This window comes from Ylistrum balloti, unplaced genomic scaffold (assembly GCF_031769215.1).
Source record: "Ylistrum balloti isolate Yb309-2 unplaced genomic scaffold, AGI_CSIRO_Ybal_v1 Utg369802, whole genome shotgun sequence".
NCBI classification, from domain to species: domain Eukaryota; kingdom Metazoa; phylum Mollusca; class Bivalvia; order Pectinida; family Pectinidae; genus Ylistrum; species Ylistrum balloti.
In genome coordinates this window covers 82,035-106,837 of record NW_026781979.1, presented here as the reverse complement: position 1 = coordinate 106,837, position 24,803 = coordinate 82,035, and the positions used below count along the sequence as shown (strand labels likewise).

General features: G+C 33.4%; 1 protein-coding gene across 2 annotated transcripts; it reads left to right on the top strand.

Moving 5' to 3' along the window:
- Nucleotides 1-1,168: 1,168 nt before the first annotated feature.
- On the top strand, nt 1,169-19,527 carry LOC132544604 (transmembrane protein 184B-like). Of its 2 annotated transcripts, none has more exons than XM_060208224.1 (8): nt 1,169-1,202; nt 3,857-4,084; nt 15,209-15,374; nt 16,424-16,514; nt 16,851-16,926; nt 17,130-17,221; nt 17,489-17,658; nt 18,489-19,527. In XM_060208224.1, the coding sequence occupies exons 2-8, from the start codon at nt 3,857-3,859 to the stop codon at nt 19,052-19,054; spliced, it is 1,389 nt and encodes a 462-aa protein (XP_060064207.1). In that variant the 5' UTR covers nt 1,169-1,202; the 3' UTR covers nt 19,055-19,527. The 2 variants fall into 2 exon arrangements, with proteins under 2 accessions (XP_060064207.1, XP_060064206.1); XM_060208223.1 differs by lacking the exon at nt 1,169-1,202 and adding an exon at nt 1,207-1,295.
- Nucleotides 19,528-24,803: the final 5,276 nt, after the last annotated feature.

The window sequence follows — 24,803 nt, the reverse complement described above, 5'->3', positions numbered from 1 at the left end:
CAAAGGGCATCTCCATCTCCAACGGGTTTTACCTTTGGAGTAATCATTGGCAATGAAAAAAAGTTTGCCTCTCCTGGGGAATGAAACAGCAATCCTTCAGTATCTTCAAAGATAATGTACCGCTGGACTAAATAGAAATTCCCATTAGTCAGGATAAGTGAGGTGACCTGTACTCTCAATATCTATACTACAATAATTATATCAAAGGTCAATAAAAATCGATATGATTTTCGATTAAACAGATAACTGGTCACAATGTACGAACCTGCAATTATGTTCTGATTAAGCAAACTAAGGAACACAATTCTGGTCCGAGATCAGGGCTCTCGATCTGCCAGATTTGGGGCCGAATATTCCCAATGCAAACTAGTATTTTTTTTCCAAATTTAGACCCCAAATTCCCCACTTCTAAGGAAATCAACGTTATTTTCCCCAATTCTAAAGGCCCCGGGCCCCAGTCCCAAAATGGGGTGTGAGAGCCCTGGTGATGCACCTTGGAGGGAAAACATTAGTCTAGTTATACAAGATGTACATCGCATATATTTTAAATAAACGTGTGCTTCCCCATTTATGTTTTTAAGTAAGCAAAAACGATCCCTTCAAAATTCTTCTCATAACACAGTCTACATCATAATAAATGAAATACTGGTTTTAGAATTTTACTAATATATTCCTTTCAGACCAGAATGTGTGCATTCGCTTAAGCCTTAAGGTAACATTACTGAAGTCGTAACTGCAATAATTCAATACAGACAAAGCATATGGTATACACATAGTAACACATTCATAACAGTAAAATGTGACATTACGTAATCGATCGTTGCATCTCAGTAAAATGTCTTTTGTCTGTCAAGCGTTATGTTGGTCCCGGTATTATCAATTCAGTTTCCCGCCAGTATTAATAAACAGGAAGTACGATTTCATGATCTAAAATTGTTTTCAACATTGAAGAGTTCCACAAGCGAAAAGTGATACAAAAATCCGCCTTTATTTCCATAATTGCTCGTTAAGTGTTGTTTGAGTTCAAAAGAAAAGACACACATCAACGTTCCAAAGCCAGTGTTAAATCGTTGCCGTGATCTCCTTTATGTTCAATAGTTAAGAGAAAGTTTTACGATTATTGATGCTGTGACGTCATGATCATATGCGGAAACGTCATTTCCTAGATTCTAGCAGGAAATGGACAGACACTTGTTAAAAATGTAAATATTTATACATTTAAATGTTGTGCAAGAAAGCATTATCATGAAATGACGCTTTAATTGTTTAAATCATCTGTCAATTTGCATGCCAAGGTGAGTTTTTTCTTCACAATTACCACTGTAGAAAACCAGATGTTGAGCTAATCTATCGCCAAACAAACCGTGCATATGCCACCAGTTGTACAGTAACTCATGATCATGGCTGTAAGGATAGCAACTCATATCTATATCTTCGAATGATCTTAAAGATCTATTAATCGTGTTTTGAACAAATTCTGTTGTTAATTGATTGATTTTTAAGTGAACATCGCCACGTGCTGATGATCACCAAAGAGATATATTCTTTAATTATTATTGTTTTTTTTTAACTTTTTGTTGTCAATGTAAAACCGATGTCTCCAGGACACTATGCTGTGAGTGCACTAGTAAACATTGCTGGGTATGGAAATGGAGTTGATAGGTTACATTTCGCTAAGTTGCTAAAGTAAGGTTTTCAGAAATTCCAATACACTTACTTAGCTTCAGGGGAGCAAAATTGTTCAAGATATGTCAATTTTGGCTGAGATTTAGAACAAACCATATACATACAGTAGTACAATTAGTAAAGACAGTGAAATCAGACACTCACCTGTAATAATTACTGCTGACCCAACTATTTTATTGTTAACTTTGGAAATGATTTCCATTTCGTTCCTCCTCATGTGGGCACAATCTTAGATATTACTATTAACAAAAATATCAATGACCTGTGTGCATGGATGATGATTATATTTAAGTCAGGAGGATTGTTACCCATGGAAATTTAAAGGATGTGTTTGAGTTCTGTTTCTCTTAACAGTGAAGTTGTTCCAAATTTGTTGAGTACAGTTGCAAGCAGTTGCTCCATTTGTGTCAAAGGTTTCAAGGTTAATGTTACAGAAGACTATTTACAGTCATTAGATCTTTTAACAGTTTGCATAATGATATCTCTTGACAAACAATGAACTGAATGTTTCTTATATGTATCATGCTATCTGACAGTAATTAGCCCTGTCATGCTTTTTGAGAAGTTTTCCATTGTTTATAAATGTCTTATTAGTTGTATGTTTTGGCATCAGTAAAAATGCTTACAAATTCTGTATCACTGATTTGGAACAAGCCAGATTTTGAGTTTTAAGTTATACTGATATGACTGACCTATTGTAACAGAGGTCATTATTTATGTCAATGCCTCTGTTAGGATTTGAACCCATGATCTCTGATGTACATGTCTAACACTTAACCAATCAAGGTAAAGAGAGCTACTAGTATTTACCAGGGTTACTTACTTCCCCTCCAGGAAAGAACTTGTCCTCAAGTTTCATGGGGTTATAGCAATGCTAAGTATTAATCTCAAGTCACTAGATGGGCATCAATGTATTAGAACAGGTCATTAATTATTTATGTCAGTGCCTTGACTAGGATTTGAACACAAGACCTCTGGTGCACTAGTCTGACACTCAACCCGCTAAGCTAAAGAGAAGTTCTCTCTAGCTGAGCGGTATATTGTGACTAGTATATACCAGGGTTACACTAGGTTAATTACTAAAGAATAAATACAGCAGAAGTCTTACCAAGACCAATTTAATTATTACAAAAATATATGTAATTTGTAATATTTTTTTGTCTTTTTAAATGATATTAATGTACAAATCTCTGGATGAAAAATGTTTCATTTTGTTATCACTTTTTCATTGATTTTTACAATCTGCTAATCTTAAAATGACCTGATATGACTCAATGACAACAAACAAAATACTTATTTTATTATACCTGTATTTAATATGTAAACACTATCATAAATGAAATAGAATGAATGAAGATATTTTTCAGTTATTATGGCAGTTGCAGATCAGTTTTTGATACCTCCCGGACAATTTTTGACAATAGTTTTTGGTGCATATATTACATGGATAGAAGCTTACCTTCAGCAATATTGGCCCCAAAACTGTGTCTGTACAAATTAAATAGGTTTATGTGGCATACTTTGATATTATATCATTTTTATTATTGAAAAATGTAAAATGTTATTGACCAAGAAAAATAGAAGATATACATATTTTAAAAAAAAATAAATAAAAAATATGAAATTTAGGATTTAAATATTGTAAATTCAGTCCTTTTAGCTATGTGTTATTTGTGGCCAAGATTGTGGATCATTTTGATTGATACAGAAATAGCTTTCCATCAACTTAGGTTAACAGGAAACGTTTTTTATAGTTATAAACAGCTTCTAAAGATGAAATCAAGAGGCCAAGTATCAAACTGGCATCATTAGTTCGCAGAAATTTGATAAGATAAAAGAAATTGACACACATTTAGGAAGCAGTTGGGAAATTAGTGTTACAACTACATTGAAAATCAAAGATCTTCATCGACCGTCTTCTCTTTAAGCATCAAAATCATTTGAATCTCGCCTGACAAGATCTGAGTATTTGCAAATTTACACTATTAAACAGGAGCATTGAATGATACAATCAGGTTGGGACTCCTATTTGATAATTATGATATGTATGCATTCATTTCATGACTACAGGACTATATTTGTGTGAATTAAGATATGGTAATGCATAAGTATGCAAATTCTTTGAATACCTGAGGATTAATTATTGATTCATTGTTTCACTTTATTACAGATGAACCCGAATGGCACAAGTGTGCCTGTCTTAGACCTTACTTCACCTATACCTGTTACAACAAGTATCCCTGGTAACCACAGCTCCATGACAACAGCTCTGCCAGCCCTGGAGAATGTGACAGCCAATGCATCATATATCCAACCCCTGATCTTCCTTCAGACCAGGGCAGCCCAGGGCATAGGGGGTATATTTGCATTCTTGGCCCTCCTAATTACTGTACACCAGGTAAGCCATACAATTCTACTACAAATGATGAAGTAAAGAGACCCCAAAACAAATATATAAGAATATCCAGACTTGAGCTGTCAATTTTGGGTTAAAGTCGTTGAAATTTTTTTAAAATCAGTATCAATTAGATATATCAACATTATTATCTACCCATCAAAAATTTGACATGAATTTTTCAGTATGGCATTGTCTGACCATCATTCACTTCTATTTGTTGGGATGTCTCCAACCTCACTTTTTAGCTCATCTGACTGGAAGGGTCAAGATTAGCTAAAGCCATTGTTTTATGTCTGTCGTTGTGTGCTGTTCATGGTGCATGAACATTTTAGACATCTTCTCAAATTCCACAAGTAGGATTCAATTGAAAACTTGTCTGAAATGATCCTGAAATGGTCCTGACTAAGTGTTGTTTTTTTTTGGTTCAGTCCAAAATTTAATATGGCCACCATCTTGAAAAACACACTTTAAACTTCTTAGATTCCACTGGTGCAACCAGACTGAAATTTGGTGTGATTGAGGTGAAACTGCAATGAGGAGTGTTTTATGTCTTAACTGCTAAGATATTCTGTACTATTTTAATCATTTCCTGTATGTCCTCCGATATGTGTTGTTCAGTGAGGTAAGAGATCCTACTTCAAAATGACCCAACCCTTTGACAGAGCAATTATTCCTGCAAACAAATAATGAATTTACATTGTGAGCACTTGACCAACATGCATTGTATTGATAGCATCAATTTTGCCACATTCCAGTTTGTATTGCTATGGAATCTGTACCTTTAGAACCATCACACGACATCCATGATTGGATTACACTTAAAGAGAATCTCAGCATAAAATTATATGATGGTGTTCTATTCATTCTGTCTAAAATGAGTCTGACAGCATCAATTCAGAGTGGTCAAGGTTATGTTTACTAGACTCAAGTGAATTCACATTGGAACTTGACTGTCCTGATAAACAATATTCAGGATTATTTTGAGAGAATCTCTATTTATATTATGTCAAAATAAAACACTGATCTGATAAGCTTATACTAATGTACCCTTCTAATGAAGAACAAAGATATATTATCGACTTACAGTTATAGTATAACTACAGTTATTTGAAAGAAGTGTTTTCATCTCAACACATACAGCAGTAAAGAATACAAGGATTCTAATTTTTTTTTTCATTAGAAAATCCAAGACCTAGACATCATTTATGTTGCTTGGTCCCTGGGGTTTTATTATCAGTGTGATTACTTGGTAAACAATAGGATGTAGGGAGAGAAATGCTGTGACCCCTATAAAGGCTTACACTACAGTATGGTGACTGGGAATCCCTGCAATGTCAACTAGAAATTTATTGATTCTTCCGTTGTTAATTTTGAGCAAGCATTACTATGGGTATTGATCTGGTCAGCTAGCGATTTCAAGCTTGTATCCTTGTTCTCCTCAGTAACGGGTTATATGGGTTATATAGCACTGCAACGACCTCTGTCATTACTGTTCATCACTTTTATGTTTATACAATACTTCAGGTAGACATGCACGAGTACCATATATTTTATAATCAGTTTTTATCTAATAAAATCAAGTTTATAGAAAGATAGCAATGCTGAGTATCAGCATAAAATTTGCTGATTAAAAGTTTCTATGGAAAGTAGCAACAGCTACTAAACTACATCTGTACATGTGTGTTTAAGTTTCTATTCTAACCCTCAAAATATGCCTTATCAAACAAAGCCTTTGTAAGTTGGTTACAGGTTTTCTTCCTATTGGTTGGCTTGTCTCACCTACAAACATCAGTGCTCTGGCAATGTGCACAGGTATCACTGCCTTGCTGATTACATTTTGGTTATTTATTATGCATTTTCTTTTTTGTTTGGGGTCACTGGAGTTTTATTGTCGAATAAGACATAGATAGGTATTAATAAGTAATTGATATACATTGTATTTACTTCAAGATTGATGTGAAATTAATGTTTAAGTTTAGTGTCTTATTTTTCAAATAACAATGCCATTTGAGATTGTCAGGAGAGAAATGTTGTCTGCAAATATATCTTATGCTTAGGAAAATGAAAAAAATTTCAGTTGATGAAAAATATCAATACTGTTTACTAGTTTACCTGTTTACTCTAAATCAATTCAAGGCATAAGATTATCTTAGGTTGTAGAATTATGTTTTTGTTTTTTGGGTTTTTCTAAAGATAGATTCAATATTCCATGACACTGTCATGATCACTGCAAGCCAGCTCATATAGCCTGATGATCATGATATTTGTGCCATTGATTGGCACATTGTTGCAGTAATAGAATATTCCTCTAGTTGACAATACATCTGAAGTGTAGATGGAAAGAGGTACATGACTATAGGATTTGAGTTAATTAAGACAGTGGTATTACTGGTAGAGATTGGCAAATTGATTTACTGTCTTGGTTCTTCAACGCCAACTTATAGCTTTATCTAAGTAGGCCTTGATATAGCATCAGGGGGATTTGAAGTACTTGTAGCTGCTTGTTACCATATTGTGTATATACAGACACAAGGAGGACACTATCTAACTACTTCTATGATTCTGTGTCTGTTTATCTTTGTATGTTTGTCTCGCATAATTAAAAGAACACAGACATCTGAAATTGAGAAAGATGTAATTTGCCTGTGATGTCCACTATGCCATGCATGTTTGAAATGATACTAAAAGGTGACCTAAAGCAAACCATTTTTTTATAGGTACATATAGGTAAATGAATGTATATAAAGTATCTGAACCCTTTATCCAGTACTGGGATGATACTTTTGGGTGACCTTGAATGAGTAACCTGAGTATATTTACAAGAACCTGATACCAGGTTAGATGATCTCTCTTAGGATCTTCCTGTTTACTGGATAGATGGTTGGGTGATTGGTCCTATTGAAGAGTTACAGAGACAAAAAATCATAGCCATCCAGCAACCATCTGGTGGGTAGATGAGAATATCGCAGTGTGACCTTGAAGTTGTCGCCTGATTCTGATATCCTCTCCAGTAAATAACTAGATTTACTGGGTAACCTCAGCATATGCAACACAAGAGAATATTGTAATGTGACATTGAACTCATTCCAATGATCTAGGATGACCTTGAACAGTTAAACTGATCAGAATTCGGAGTTCACTCCTTGTTGTTAATGCAAGTGTGTAAGATGTACTAGACAAGAGTTTAAGATTCGTGTTATCATATGTCAGATGATTTTGTAACCAGCAGAGTTTTTATTCTCCACTTTAGGATGGCTTATTTTTGCCTCCTTTAAGAAAGAAAATTGTTAAATTGGGAAGGAAATTTAACAACTGTAAATTGAAAATTTCTGGAATTTGGTCTAAATACAAAATAATTTCAATTGGGAATGGGGCCAAATATTTCCTATGTAAGGAACATACAGAAACTGTAATTCACACTGTCGTATTTTAGCACAATACTTTCAACTTAAAGATTAATTTAAAGTAAGGTTACTATAGAATTATATTCGTTTACAGTATCTACTTTTATTGTTTTTGTTACATGTGCTGTGGAAACTGAATACTCCTCTATAGATTTTTTGATGCATACATGCAGTACTGGGGCTGACTTAATCATAGCTTTACTGGAAATGAACATGTCTATATGTATAAGATAAGTGATTTGTCATCATCTCAAACATTGTGATTATGTCACATATGTTACACTTGGCCCTAGCGGTCTACAACAACAGTGCTATTTCATGCTTTATCAGATCTGTCTACCATAACTAATCAATGTGCCGGCTCACTTACACAAAAGCACAATGCATGTACTTAGTTTTACTATATCTATCGGAAAAAATATGTAGAACAGGTAGACTAAGTAAATATGTTACAATTTGTTATATTGAGCAAATGGAATAAAGACAGTGACTCTGCATACAGAATAGACATTTTATGTTTAGTTCAGTACTCTCTCCCTTTTAACCATCATGGAAAGTAAACTTCATGCATTAGTGTACTGTGTTTGTATAGAATTCACCTATTCCTTCTGTCTACCAGTTGTCCAGGAGACTAACAGAGATCATTTTGGAAGAGAAAAAAATGATTTGGCAAGCAAGTTTAAGTTTTAACTTACTAGCTGAATGACAATTGAGTTTATGCTATGGTTCAGCATACATGTACCCTTTCTTTCCTTCATTCATTCATCATCAATTTTTTCCTCTGTAAAACTTGAATCCCCAAGCACCCAGGGTTATGGAATTTGGCCAGTAGCATGATTGGGAGAAGAGCTTTCATGTTTGCTGAAATTTGAACAATGCAAAAAAAAATTGAATGTCAGATTATAAACTGTAGAACAGTGAGCAGTAGATATCCTTGTTGTTGGAGGAAACTAACAATTGTACAAATCAATGGAAAATTGGCACATTTCCTTCATGAATGATGGCTCATTTGGAGTTTTGGTTAAAAAAAAAATAGCCTCATGGGGTTGAATTGTTCAACATCAAAGGTTGCAGCAGTTGCATTTATAGATTTAATCGTTATTTACTCATCTAGATTGTGTATATTACAAAAAATGGAAAACTGTATAGCATGTTATATGTCCAAAGGTAACTCCTAGGTCAATATTTCAGCAAGAGTTCAAAGGTCATATATTGAGTTGCTCACAGAGACTACATGTTTCGAACCATTATGCTAAATCTTTCATGAATAGAAATGAAAAAAAATATTACGTATTGTTCTGTGTTAACATCGCAAAGGTAAAGATTAGAACCTGTACAAATTGCCACAACACTTTCAATGTCTACTGTGTCTAGGATCATGCCAATATCTTTGTATCACTCTAAAGGTCATCACATTAAAGCTCATCAGATCAGGATCACAGCAAGAAGTCGAAGATTACCTCATTTCATCGATTACGAGAAAACATTAAAACAAAATATAGGTTATCAGCTCAGCATAGTTTTTATTTGAAAATTTTTAATAGTGATTGACATACAAATTGTATTTTCATGTTGTCAAACATTGATATCAGACTGATGTGGAGATAGCAATTCAGTTTGTTTTCCTGTTTTTTATTGTGAATAATAAGATTTGGCAATCCCTGTATCTGAGGATCATGAAAATACTAGAGGGAGACCATTACTGCTTAAAGTTTAAGGTTAATTGGTAGGAGGGTTTAAAGATGAACACTATACAGATTGTATATTACTGTTAAAAAGTGCCCTCATTTGTTTTTAAAAAGGGTTTCTACTGTTGTTAAAAGATTATACCTATCTACACTGTTACTGGTTCATCAATTAAAACTGTCTGTTAATGGATATGTTTTATGCTATATTATAATAAATCCAATCCAGTAGCTGATAGTGTTAGTAGAACAAATATGGTAATGTTGATATAAAGTGTGAATAAAGCTCAGCACACTACATGTATTGCTTACATAATTTCTTCATCAATAAGAATGTACCTGATAAATGTTTTGAGAATAAATGACCTCATTTGTTAGCTGGCTTGTGACAGGGACTTATATTGCTGGTTTAATAATGCTTCCTGTTTGGCAGTAACGTGTCTGCACTGAGCTTGTGGCTTATTATCTCCAGTTCCATCTCTGGTTTACGTTATCTGCCAGTGATCATTTATTTTACATGTGCAAGTTCGATGCCTGAATTTCTCTGTTATAGACAATCTGCATGTTATGCATGTGACCTAGTACAATAGTATGTGCAGTGAGACTGTGAGTGAATACATGTATCAGCTGGTATAAGGTTCATGACGAAAAAGGGAAAACACTTCACACATATCTATACGCCCATGTGGTAAAACTGCTAGAGAAGATTGATCTTCACATTGTTGAAATATAATCCAATACCATTTTTACTTTTGCGATCATATTTGCATATATCCGCACATGCAAAACCAGAATTTGATCTATAAATGTATTACCATTCCACTACTGCTTTTGGTTTAATGCATCTGAAGCATCTACAAGTTGTCAGTTACATAATATGTTTCTCATACATCATAGCTATTGGTCAGATGCCCAAATGTCAGTATGTTGGTGACTTTGATGTCCAATTGAATCAGAAACATCCTGAATTCTCCTACCTCTTAATATTATACAAAGTAGTGATGGGTACAAAATGTTATGTGTATTGGGTGTAGGCCTTGGAGAGAACTGTTAACTACTGCTATTGAATCAGGATTCTATAGACACATTACAGCTAACTTCATTTTAACTATTTAAACGTTGGTCCTATGATCAATATGAAGCTCACAGCCAAATGAGATCAAATTTTTCTTAAAACAAAGTATTCAAGTGATGATATCACTGGTGTTTAAATTTTATAGTCTTACTATTTATCTACACTGGCACATGTCATACACATGTATGTGAGACAGACTTCAAGTGCCTTACCCAGTCATCACATCTATAATGTAGATATTTTCCAGCAAGTCGACTGTAATAATTTGCAAGGCTCCGAGACTAATATCCAGATAAATTAAGCAATTTACTTGTTAGGATATTGGATGGGGAGATGATTTTCTTATAATTACATTTTACTCAATTTAGTGAAAGTAGTTACACTCAGTGGCACAACATGTACAGATAACCCAGGTTTCTTACACACATTTACTACTTTAATTGAAATTTCGAAAGACAAATTTGTACAATGACCTTCATATCCTTCGAGTTTATATGGTCATATCCAATTTGAAAACTAAAATTCTCAGAGCATTTCTCTTGCATGTTTTATGTATGTAATCAAGAAACTTGTCTTCAGGCAGGAGTGTGAAATTTGGATTTGGTTGTTCAAAGACATTTCAACCAGTAAGGTACATGTGTTAAGTGTGCTATATATGGCCAACTATGGAAATGAACACAGGTTTCGTGTTGTCCAGAGTTCTGGTTTGAAAGCCAGCATTTGTTAATTCTATAGGAATGATAAGGACATTGTAAGTAAATGTTAAATGTGTACTTATAACTCAGTAATCCGAAATTAAAGAAGAGCTAAGTGTAGTTATAGCATTCCACATAACACAAAAAAACATTGTAGAAAGTCCTTCCTTCCAGGCATCAACCAGGTATTATAGGGTTATGATAGTTTGGTACATAAGTTACCTGGCATTAAGAGTACTACTAAGTTTTCCTCACACAATGTACCAAGATGTACATACACAGTAACAGATTTATTTCCATATAGAACTTGATCCTTACATGGAACCAAATGTTTTTGCCTAGTAGACAGGAAGAGTTGGACATATTTATTTCAAGGTTTGGAAAGTCTGATCCTGCCCTCGGGAACTTATTTTCTAGGTTATGATATGAATACAGTAGAGATCCTCATTTGTAAAGCAGGATACATTTACTGTGCATTTAGTGTTTTATTCATAACTTTGAAAAGGAACTCCGCTGCACTATTGCATAATAGCACCAGGATAATAAAATGTTGCATGTGAAGGAAGTCATGCATCAATGGTACAAACATTGTATACATGTAGATGGAGCTGTTATTTATGTCTATATTCTATGAACTGTATACAGATAAAGATATTTTCCGTGATAGATATTCTGTACCAGTACAGTTGTATTTGTGTGACTGGTTCATACTGGTAGCCATTAATTGATGTGCTGTAATGAATGCCTCATTCTATGTGGGTACCTTTATTGTTTCTGCTAAAGTCATTATCTCAGACTGCTGGAGCTTGTCCCAGGGAAAAGGTGAAGGTTATTATAGTCATGCTTCCAATGCAACTTCAGAAATAATTGCCAAAAATCCAATTCTGACAATCTCTCTTTAATTTTCCATCTGTCTGGTGTTTAACTCCATTTTTCCGGTGATTTACTGTCAAGTGATTAACTCCATCTGTCTTATGAATAACTCCATCTGTCTGGTGATATACTCCATCTGTCTAGTGATTTACTCCATCTGTCTGGTGATAGTGATTAACTCCATATGTCTAGTTATTTACTCCATCTGTCTAGTTATTTACTCCATCTGTCTGGTGATATACTCAATCTGTCTAGTTATTTACTCCATCTGTCTAGTGATTTACTCCATCTGTCTTATGAATAACTCCATCTGTCTGGTGATATACTCCATCTGTCTAGTGATTTACTCCATCTGTCTGGTGATAGTGATTAACTCCATATGTCTAGTTATTTACTCCATCTGTCTGGTGATATACTCAATCTGTCTAGTTATTTACTCCATCTGTCTAGTGATTTACTCCATCTGTCTAGTGATTTACTCCATCTGTCTAGTGATTAACTCCATCTGTCTACTTATTTACTCCATCTGTCTGGTGATTTACTCCATCTGTCTAGTTATTTACTCCATCTGTCTAGTGATTTACTCCATCTGTCTAGTGATTAACTCCATCTGTCTACTTATTTACTCCATCTGTCTGGTGATTTACTCCATCTGTCTAGTTATTTACTCCATCTGTCTAGTGATTTACTCCATCTGTCTAGTTATTTACTCCATCTGTCTAGTGATTTACTCCATCTGTCTAGTGATTTACTCCATCTGTCTAGTGATTTACGGTCTGGTGATTTACTCCATCTGTGTAGTGGTCTTTTCTTTTTGTCTGATGGTTGAATTAGTATTATATCAGTTATATACGGAATCCGTCAACTCCATTTGTGTTATGATTTACCATTTGTCAGCGGGTTTGCTCCATCTGTCATTTGGATTTACTCCATTTGTCAGGGTGTTCACTCCATCTGATCAGTGATCCATCAGTCTTGTAAATTACTATAGTTTCATGAAACCTATATGAAATAGTACTGGATATGAAATGAAAATTTTTATAGAATTGTTTTGCTTTTCTTTTTCCTTACATTATTAACAATGATCAGCTTACTTATTGAACCATTGACATTCAGCTTTAATTTCACTGATCACAAGGTAGGATTTGGTTTCATCAGCTATAAAATAACAGACAGGGATGTAGCTGGTGTAAAGATGACTTCATTAAAGTGACAATGTTTTTTTTTTGTGTGGACATTTAGATAGATATCGTACATGTATATATTTGGAACACTCAAAGTGGATTCACGATCAGAAATATTACAAATACATTTATAGTATTCACCATGATTTGTCATGTTGCTATGGTAACCAAAGCAAAGCCTGTATCCAATGGTTACTTGTAATGGCTGGATTGAACTTGATATGGTTCTTCTTGGTTGTGATGACAAAAATATTTCAAAAAATGTTCCAATACTTGATGCTTCCATTTCTAGACTTCAGGATAACTAAGATACAGTTGACAGTTTTAACAATAACATATATAGTCATTTGCCATCATGTGTTGTCTTTATTTGTCTGTCAATTTTTTTAACTAGTATACTAAAATGTTGCAGAGGTACAGAGAATGATAGTGAGTGTAATCCTAAGAGTATTGAGGATGGCAACCCCTTAATTACAGAGTTAATCAAAGTTTTTAAAATTCATGTCCAAAACATGCCTTAGTCTTCATGTAAACAAGGATGATGAGACTTGGTGGATACATAGGTCTTACTAAGAGAAGTTACAGTGTACTAAATTCAGTACCTGAAACTCCTTTATTACAGAACTATTGCCTTTTGTCAAAATATTGTGTCCAATTAAGTCCTGCATTCATCAGTTTTACTGATACTCATATTTCTGATGATGTTTGGTTATTTGACTTGTCATATGTAGGTTCCCCTTACTCCTTAGTAAAAATGTGGCATTATTAATGTTGAAAATAATCAGAATAACAAATTGGCTGACAGGTGGCCATTTTGTAATTTGATGATAATAGTTGTTAATGTTATTTCTCGATAAGTACTCGATGGATCTTTCTGAGGTTTTATATGCAGGTTCTCTTGCTCCCTGGTTGTGCCTTTTTTATCTTGACACTGATCAGAAAATTGAAATGACTGACAGGTGGCCATCTTGGATTTAGACAATAAAAGTTTGTTATCACTATTTCCTCTGAAGCATCAAATAGATATTTCTCAAATTTCAGATGTCAGTTACCATTAATATCTGGTACTGTGATGCCCTTTTAATTTTTAGAAATTAAGACTGATTAGAAAAATGAAATGGTCGGAAAGTGGCTATATGGATTTTAGAGAGTTAAAGTTCATTACTAGCATTTTTTTCCACAAAAATCCTAAATGGATTGCTCTTAAAATTTTATTGGTAGGTTCTTGTTTGTTCTCTCAGTTCTGCTCCCAGTGAGTTTATTTCCCCTAAATTTTATGTGGATTGTCCTTGTTTATTGATGTTACCATGTTGTTAATTCATCTGTCAATACAATAGGTAACTGAGTGCAAATAAGAGGAAAGAAATTATCCTATTTATAAAGGACCATTTAAGATCATATAATGAAATAAGGCATTAAGATCCCAACCAAGATCCCTCCAGGAACTTGTGTTATCACATACATTCATGTAGATGTAGCTTACTTAAATTTTGTGTTGTAACACCCATGGTGTAAATCTGTCAGGTACACCTGTTTTGATAACACCTCGTAGTGCCAGGACTGAAGGTAGGCTGTTATTGGTCCAGTTATGATATGATGAATTTTAAATTATTTTGCAACATCCCTTAAAGCTGGACATGTTAACAAACTCCAAGCTTTTTAATGTCTGATTGGGGTATGGATCCCCAAAGTGGCACTGCAAAAGCTAAAGTAAAAACAATGATGTTATGGAAATTAAAGTATGAAATGTACTAGATTCTGAGACCATCATGTTGGTTGGAATGGAAACATTGCATAGCGGATGGTAATTGTTGACCTTTAACAGTGTCATTAGGCAAGGTATATTGAAGTTTTATGTAAGATATTAGATACATGTTATGTGCTGTGAAGTGTGTATCACTTCAGCTGGTAACACATGTTGTTTATTCAGAGATTGTATAGTGAAACATGTGATAGATCTCTGTTCATATCATTTTACATAAACCTTATATCGATAAAGTGGTTACATTATTCATAAATTCTTCCTTTATTAGCACACAACAGCATTTTAAGTATCACTTTCTATGTAGATTAGTCCGCTGAGAAAGACTTCATGTACTTTCATTTTTTTTCAGTATTTACATATTGTGTGGCATCCTTCAATTTTACCACTGCTGCTGTGATGATTTTTAAACTTCTAAAGGCTAAAAACTAATTTCATCTTTTCAGATTTATCTTCACTTACGATACTACACCTGCCCTAATGAGCAGCGATGGATTGTGAGGATCCTGTTCATTGTCCCAATCTACTCCTTTGATTCCTTCCTGAGTCTCATGTTTTTCAACAATGACAATTACTATGTGTACTTTGACAGTATCAGAGATTGTTACGAAGGTGCGTAGAAAAAAGAATTGAAAAAAACTAAGAATGAAAAGCTCCAATATTCTAACAAACAAGATTGAAAGAATGCCCATGAGTATGGGGAATTTAAAGATAATCGAAATGTATTGATTTCAGAACCAGGCTGGTTTGATCATCCTCTTCTTCAATGATTTGCATGTTGTCTGTCCTCATACATATAAATGCTCCATTAGCTCCAAGACAGTCATTGAATGAATCAGTAAGTTGGATGTTACAATAGTAATTTCTGTTTTACAAGAAAGGTTTTTCTGCTGTATAGGACAGTTTCTGAGGACAAGCAACTTTTACAAATGAAAATTACATTCAACAAAATTTGTATCTATTGCTAAAGAGTCAATACACATAAAAGTATGTTTTTACTAGACATTAGAGACATCATATAGAAGTATATATTTAACAATGTAACAAAGTTCTTGAATTCCAGTTATCCATTGAATTTCCATGTTAAATGTAGAAAAATTCCTTATTGTGTCAGTAGCAAACGACTAATATCACTGACAATAGTTTTCATATATCATTTTACATTCAGATGTACTGTAAAATTACATAATTTTGTGGAGTCCAATTTTTGTGGTTTTTCAAAAAATACTAAACAGTCTGAAAACATATGAATTTGTAGATTAAGCACATTTATGAAATCAATGAAAATAAACCAGTATGAAAACTAACAGCTTTACTGGAATGTTCCCATATTATTGGATAAACTTTAAGTTATTACTGAGTGAATGTATCACTATGTATTGTGTATGATAACAGTGTTCTTAAGCTTAGTTCTACTCTGATTGGGAAATAATGAATAGGTATTTATAAATGTCAGATTTTAAAAATTTTCCATTAACCTTTTTCTGTTTTTAAGTGTAATTGAAGTCTTCAATTTTGTAAACTCAATAACTTTAATGCTTGTGTTAATGAGTTTCCTGGGAATGTCATTCAGTATAAAATGGCTTCTGAAAATGTTACATGTTATAAGGAATTTGTTGGCGTAAATGTTTGGTTGATGACATATTTCATCTCATTTACAGCATTTGTGATCTACAGTTTCCTGAGTCTGTGTTATGAATACCTCGGTGGTGAGAGCTCTATCATGTCAGAAATCAGAGGCAAGCCAATCAAGTGAGTGTAGTGCCTACAGTTATAGAAATAACAAGGCTCTATTTCATGTCAAAATCAATATTTGTTACACAATTCATGATCAGGTTGAATAGGACTGTTTTTTTATATGTTAGAATTGAGGGTAAAATTACACTGTAGCAAAATGTTGTTTTGTAAGTAATTATGACTTACAAGTAAAGGTTTTAAGATTTGTTAGCTTAACCTGTCCATTATTATGTTATAATACAATGTTAGAATACATTTTTCTTTACCATAGTCTGCATGTATACTGTGCATTTTATGTGTGATTGTTTCTGCCAAAATGTTGTATGTGTACATATTATTTTTACCTGACAGATCCAGCTGGATTTGGTGTACATGTTGCCTTTCTGGGAGGCAGTACACCATAGGGTTTCTCAGATTCTGTAAACAGGTAAGTTATGTACAGTATTTTAGTTGAGAACACTGAAAATATCAAATTTGATCTATTATACCATTTAAACACTTGGCATCTTTAACCTGTTTCTAATCTAACCACATTTTTCTGACTTGCTTTTGTCTTTTATTCTTGTTTCTATATATGAAAGTAAAAGAAGAAATATAGAATATTTTTTTGTACAAAATTCTACACTTCAGGCTACACTTCAATTCTGTATTGTGAAACCTGTGATGGCAGTGATCACTCTGGTACTTCAGGCCTTCAGCTTGTACAAAGACGGCAACTTCTCGTAAGTCTTGGCTCCAATGACCAGCAATATCTTCTAGGTCTGGTGAACAAATTGTTGTATGATGGACAGGGCTTTACAACAACAACATTTACTCTTAATGATTTTTTATATTCTGTAAATCACACCTTTATTGATTACCTAACAAGACAATGTGATGTGGTAGAGAGCATCAAAATGTTCATTATTCTGTGAAAGTATTGTGTGTTAGGGGAAAATGCTGATTATGGTTTGAATTTATGAGCTAACATCTATTTTTACCCCTTGCAGACCAAGTTCTGGTTACCTGTATATCATGCTAATCTACAACCTGTCCATCAGTCTGGCGTTGTACGCACTTTTCTTGTTTTACTTCGCCACAAGAGAGTTGCTGAGCCCATATGACCCCATATGGAAATTCTTCACTGTCAAATCTGTTATCTTTTTATCATTCTGGCAAGGTTGGTATATCATTTTAATCTTTTTTGGGGAAAATGTATTGGTAATTGATATATTTCAGATGTTTCAGTTATGAGAAAAACAGCAAATGATCAAATTTCAACTTGCTTCTTAGCAAATGCAAATTATCTTTCTAGAGTTTTTTTTTAAATTGGATCCCAAAAGATGTTCAAGCTTTTATTAATTACACTGGTGATGTATATCCATAATTAACAGCACACATGAATTGTTGGTGTGCCATTAAATTAAAAATCAAATCACTTACATAGAAATTTCTGATATGATATGAAGTCATTATAAAGTACCAGTCAGAGAGCACAGATGTGTGTAGATACACCATTTCATGGTATAAACATATGTAGATGCTAAACTAAATATATTCACTTTTCTGGTTCTGCATAAAGCAATAATTTTTTTATACAAAAAGGCCAGATCTATATAAAAAAAAAAGTTAAATATGTTAGAATGACAGCTGTAATGGGAAAGTAGTTCCTGGTTGTTATTGGATTTTAACATAATTCTAAATATTATGCTTTTCAAGGGATTCCACTTTTGGCTAATTTCAAGGGGTTCTATTTTACATTATTTTGGAGGTACTATATTTTTTGTTATTTTTTAGAATGCAATGAAATCATGGATAATTGATACATTGAAATTAAAATGATTGAAGAAAAATTTTGTCCATTTCTGTGAAAATACATAATTTTTTTTACCTTCAAAATATGGACTAAGGATCAAAACAGCCTTTACATTATTTGGTTTGAAAGAACAAATAACAATACATCAATGTATTTTATAATACTTTAATATGTACATGTGTATGTGGTTATAGGTGTTGTGCTGGCTATTCTTGAGAAAGGAGGTGCAATAAGTCCCATATACTCTGAGGATGGTGTGATGAGACAAGGAATGGGTACGGTGTCTGCTGGCTATCAGAACTTCTTCATCTGTATCGAGATGGTGTTTGCTGCTTTAGCTCTAAGGTTTGCATTCCCGCATTCCATTTACAGTTCAGGTCCCACCTCTACTGCTGGACGAACAGTGTCACTACAGAGTATCTCAAGCAGTCTGAAAGAAACCATGAATCCAAGGGACATCATGCAGGACGCCATTCACAATTTCCACCCTCAATACCAGCAGTACACACAGCAGGGAATGAAGATACCCCAGGAGGAGGAGGCCGCAGATGGCTGGCCATATGACCAGTACCAAAATCGGCCTGTGCAGAATGGCAATGGCCCATCCTCTGTGGCGGCAAATACACTCAACACAAACCCAACAACACGTAATCAACCTCGACCGCCTACCCAGCCAGCTAATAATGGGGCAACAATTACACCTCACAGAAGGTTCAATGAGAAGACAACTCTTTTAAGTTCAGATGATGAATTCCAGTGATGAGACCTTATAGACAACTTTAATTCAGTAGATGAGAATAATTGTTTTAACCAAGGTAGTTGGTGTATTGTGTGTGTATAGAGCTGGTCTATTGAGTAAGAATGTTTGGTCTAATAACACACCTTGTACCTGTTAGACTGACCCTCTCACATCACTAAAATAATCAGAGATCGGGGCATTGTGATTAAACTGTTAAATTTTGGTTTAGCATAGGATACCATTTTCTCCCACGCCGATCTTAATAGAAATATATATTAAAAAATTCTTTCACTTCCTCAGGAAAAAGATGGGCAAGCCTTTACCTGAAGGTTAAGATTTTTGCATGTGTTAAACATAAATTTCAGCTGTATCCTTATTTTAGTAATTTTCTTGCCAACTTATGATTGTGTCAATGGAAGGCTTATTTTCTATTACACTGAAGTCAGGCAAGGCTTGCCAAGGATCTGATCATTTATCAGTCTTATCCCTGCCACCCAAGCAAATGAATTATTCTTTTTCTTTCTCCTTTGTTATTCTTTTACTTCAAAGATTTTTATTATAAAAATGATGATTTCATTGATTTTGCAATTATGTTGTGATACCACAGGAAACATACTGGTTGTCTTCCCTCTTTGTGGGGCAGGTGTATCACATAACAGGGAAGTCATGACTTTGTCTTTGATTAGAAAAAGAAAAAATCAGATGTAGAGCTAGTCTTTTTGGAATATGATTCCTGAATCCTGAATGAAAATAAATATTATTGACACATTACTTTGAAAACAGTCGAACGGAAATCACAGGATAATGAGGCTGTGTATCATCATTAGGTGGTGGGTATTATCACAGAACAATGCTTTAAAATATTTTTTGAGAAAAATAGGAATGAGAGCAGTCACTGGATAAGTATTTAAGGTGTATGGGTATTCTTTTATTGGATGTATTAGTTGTGGTCATATCTCTGACAATGTGTTGTCCTAAATATAGAGAAGTAATATTTTTTCAGAGCAGCACATGATAGGTTTTACTAAGACAATAATCTCCCCTGTAGGATGGATTTTTCTAAGACAATAATCTCCCCTGTAAGATAGGTTTTACTAAGACAATAATCTCCCCTGTAGGATGGATTCTTCTAAGATGATAATATCCCGTGTACATCTTTAGAATAGTGTTTCACTATTGATGATCTGTCGCAATATAAAAGATTAAAACATGAGAGTAAAAAATTGTATTTTATGCAAGTCCTAGTCCAACTGGAGGTGACTTTGTGCACCTATGATAGATGGATGGGTATCATGCATATGCTGTGGCAGGAAAATGATAATGTTCTTTACATTGATATTCTAATGGGGTTGTTTTTTATTGTTTTTCGTTTTGTTGTTTTTTTTTTTTTTTTCTTTAAGCATTGTAATAGAGAAAAAACCAGTGTAACCTTTAGATTAAGTAGACTTAAAATCTCAATTACAAGCATCAAATTATATATGACTTACATAATGTGTACAAGGTTTGCTGTTCTGGTATGTCCAAATAGACACTACTGTTGATAATGGAGAAGTGTTAATGAACTTTAAAAACAATGTACATTAGAATCTCATATTTTTATTTTCATTAATTAATTGAATTTATGTACTCAGCTTTAAAAGAAAAAGTTTATGAGGAAAAATACTGCTATCAGAAATGTCATTTTGATTATCACAATTTTAAATATCTTTGTTTGTTTCCATATCAAGATAATTTCATGACACGTGAAATTTACTTTCACATCTTTGGCAATTTATGGAAATAGGTAAAACTTAACAAAATTAATATTTAAGTTTAATGTAAAAGCTGTATGTAATTGTCCATTTGCATAAGGAACATAATAAACACGATCTATTTGTGTGTGCTAATTAAATTGAATGCGTTGTGAGGTATTTTTTCCACTGTTTCAATCATTATGTCTATGTCATTTTGATTCAGTCTTCTGCTCCCTGACATGTTATATAAATGCAATTATTTTAGTAGAAAAAGTGCTGGTTGTGATACTTCAAACGGATGACTGCATTATTAAGGAGAGAGGGGAAATTCTTAGCTTTAATGACACGAGAATTCAGTACTGCAGGCTTTAACATATATTATGTGATTGTGTTTAAATTTATTATGTATTTGGCCTATTTTAATGTCTGCCATTGAACAAGTGATCCCTTGGTATCAACTATTCTTATTAAATGTTTTTATATACAGATATTTATCATATTGATCACAACTTTTGCAGTAATTAATTTTGGTTTTATATAACATTTTTTGAACTGAGGACCAATTTTTACAGGAAAAAAAATTAAAGAAATTCTTCCCGATTATTATATTCTTTTAAAAATCAAAATAATTTTGATGATTTTGTGATTTACAGACACAGCTTTTGTTAGTGATGTACTGTGCTACTCCACGTACGGTTATGATAATATGAAAATTGCGAATGTGTTGTGATTACGTAAATGTACTGTCTGACTTTAGTGTTTCTTAAGATTCAGTGTACATCAGTGTATGCACCCATAATGGGCTACCAAATGTCCTTCACAAATTGAGATTAAACAAAACATATATACATGTATATTAAAATGGGGAAATACTGAAAAGCAAGTGAAATTTCACTGTTTAGAGCTGTTGTGCAGAATTGTCAGTATACAAAATATTATAAAAGTATTGCTGTCCTTTTGTAAAAGGAAAGAAGATAGGGTTTTCCTGATGTGTGTGAATGTTAGGACCAGAGTATTGAGTGTGAGGTAATTCATTGTAAACAATGTATTACAATATATATTATGTATGTGGGTATCTAAAGTATCACTCCTGACTGTAAACGGAACAATCACAATTATGTTGATATTGTAAATATATAAATCATTTTTTGTACATATCATTTATTTAAAGAGAATCATTTGTGAATGTACTATCAGAATTTACACCCAATATAATCAGTTTATAGTTCCTGCTTTGCCTGTCTTCTGTTGAAAAGGTCTTAGAAATTGAACAAGTCTAGATGCCAAAATTTTGTTCAGTTATAATGCAGTAAGGTAATACAGTTTATCTGTACTTGTGTTGATGATAAATGATATCAATTCAAGTTAGACCGGGAGAGGGAGATTTGTGAGGTTAAAACGCTAGCGAATTACAAATTTGGTTCAGTAGCAAATAACATGCACAGAGGCTTTGAAGTTATCGTCAGAAAAAGGTTGATGCTCTACTTAAGTTTCGTTGCTAATCACATATCATATATTTAATTGGTTATGAAGAAAATTGGTTTCATATCGTGCATTAAGCCAACAAATAATTATTTTAAAAGACAGTATTGTCAATGAACCTTAATATCACATGTGCTGTGTAAATCAGTGTGGGGAAACATGTTGGAGCTGCTTTTAGACATAATATTATCAGGTTTTCTGTAGAACTAACCTAGGTGGTTTGCTAAATAGACTGTTTTATTGTAGCGATAGAAATATTTTTGATATTGTTATATTATCTGTTGTGAAATTGTGATAATGTTATTCTACTTGTATGTGGATATACGCAGCTGTCTTTGTGTTGAAGCATTGTTTTTAGTATCAACTATGTATTAGCTTCATTATGATTTACATGTAAACACTTTGCGATCCTGATACATTTGTAGAGTAAAACTGAGCAACATCTTTATGCCTATTCCTCTTTAGAATTGTTGGATCTGAAGAAAAACAGGTCTGTGTAGTTAAGTGGTTAGTATTATTAAAAGATTTGCCAGATTATATACTTACCATGTACATGATGGCTATTGTTTTCAGATTGAGTATTTCTATTTTTTTCTTCCTTTTTTTTTTTTAATCTTGTATTTAACAAAATATAATTTGTCTCAGAGGGACTGATGGAAACTTGATTCCATTAAATAGAATGATGATCTTTCTGTTTTCTACACTCCTACTTTCACTTGTTCCTTTCCATTCAAAAAGTTAAGGTCTTATATACATTTAATTACTAACACAGGTAAATTCACGGGTCTGTTTACACCTTGTTTAATTAGGAAGACATAATGTCATTATTTGGGGCCATCTAATGATCAAATTCAGGTTTGTTTTATCTTCATTTTTTTCTTTTCTTTTCTGTTCAAAATGTGTGATTCCACATTCCAGTAAAAAAGAGAAACTTGAATCCACCATTGCTTCTTACAGCATAACAACATTTAGGTAAGTGCGATCATATAGGAGTCATGTCATGTTCATGATGAAATTGTCTCATACAGTAGTTATAGAAATGAAAGTGCTTCAAAGTTGGCCTTTTTCCCCTCATCAGCATTGTGAGAATATGTTGTATGGAGAGTTTTTCTATATAAATGTGGCGGAGGTTTATATCGCACTGCTGTTCATTACTAATTCTAGTCTTGCTTTACCCGGTCATGTAATTTCATTTACAACATTACATCATGTTGTGATCATTCTGTTCATCTGTAATCATAACACTACCTTATTTCATGTTCGTCATTTATGAGGAATGTTTGAATGCATTATTTTGCTGATTTTTGGTAATAGTTTCCAAATGTTTTAAAACCATTGATAATTTTTTTGTTTAATGTTTAAAAAGTTTTAGCATATATTGGTGAAAAAAAAAACTTGATTAGTTTTGCCCATGCTTTGTTAATTATTTACTGCCATTTATACCTGGATCAGTAAAATGTTTATTTTGTTAGCTCCCTTCAGGAAATGTTAGTGATGTTATATTCAAGTCATTAAAAATACAATGTATACAATGTTTACAGTCACAAAGTAATGTACAAATACACGCATTGTTGCACAAGTATAATGTTTGTGAGGTCAGAAAATAGTACAATGGCATTTTCTGTAATGTACTGGACACTTGATCGTGTGATTGTCATTATCTTTGTGCCAATGTTGTATTGAAATGCACTAGTATATGTATTCATTAAATATTAAATCACTATTGTACAGTTCAGCAATTGTTCATTATTTTTTTTACACATTAACCATGTAGACTAGGTTTATTGAGGCTTGTTGATACTATACGGACAGAAAAATGGAATGCATGTCTAGGCAGACATTGAATTGCCCTATGGAGAAAACTACCTCAAAATGATATCAGTCTTGCTGATGAAAACTGATAAAAAGACATTTATATGATAACAAATTACTGTAATTATGTCCCTGGCATGGACCCAACAACCTTAAAATTGAAACTTGTTCTAAATTTGTATTCCCATACTGAGTTTTTGTGTGAAGATTGTTAACAAGAGGCCAAATTGGGCGGTATTACTCACTTGCCATGCAACATCCACAGAAACCTTTTGGTTTGTGAAGTCAAGTTTTACAAACTTGAAAGCCTACAAGTATACTACTACTATGCAAACACAAGGACATAGGACCTATTGCTTAATCAAAGTTTTAAATTCTGAACACACATGACCCTTTGACCTTGAAAGTTTCAGTTATTGAGAAAAAATGTCATTTGAAAATTTTGAAATGTTTGATCCCTGTGACCTTGAAATCGGATGAAGGTCATTCCTTTGAACAAACTGGTTGTCCTTCATCCCAGGATGCCACAGCATAAGTTGCTTACCCTTTGGGCAGATGATCAAAACCCCAATGAAATGAAGTTGCTAGAAAGTATTGACGCATAATTTCTGTAGACCTAAGACCATGAATCTGGCAACTTATTTTTTAAAATACAAAAGTGTATTCCAGTACTTGACCTTTGTCTACAAGATTCATCCAAATGAATTTGTTAAAAGTGCTGAGGTTTCTGTAAATGGTAATGG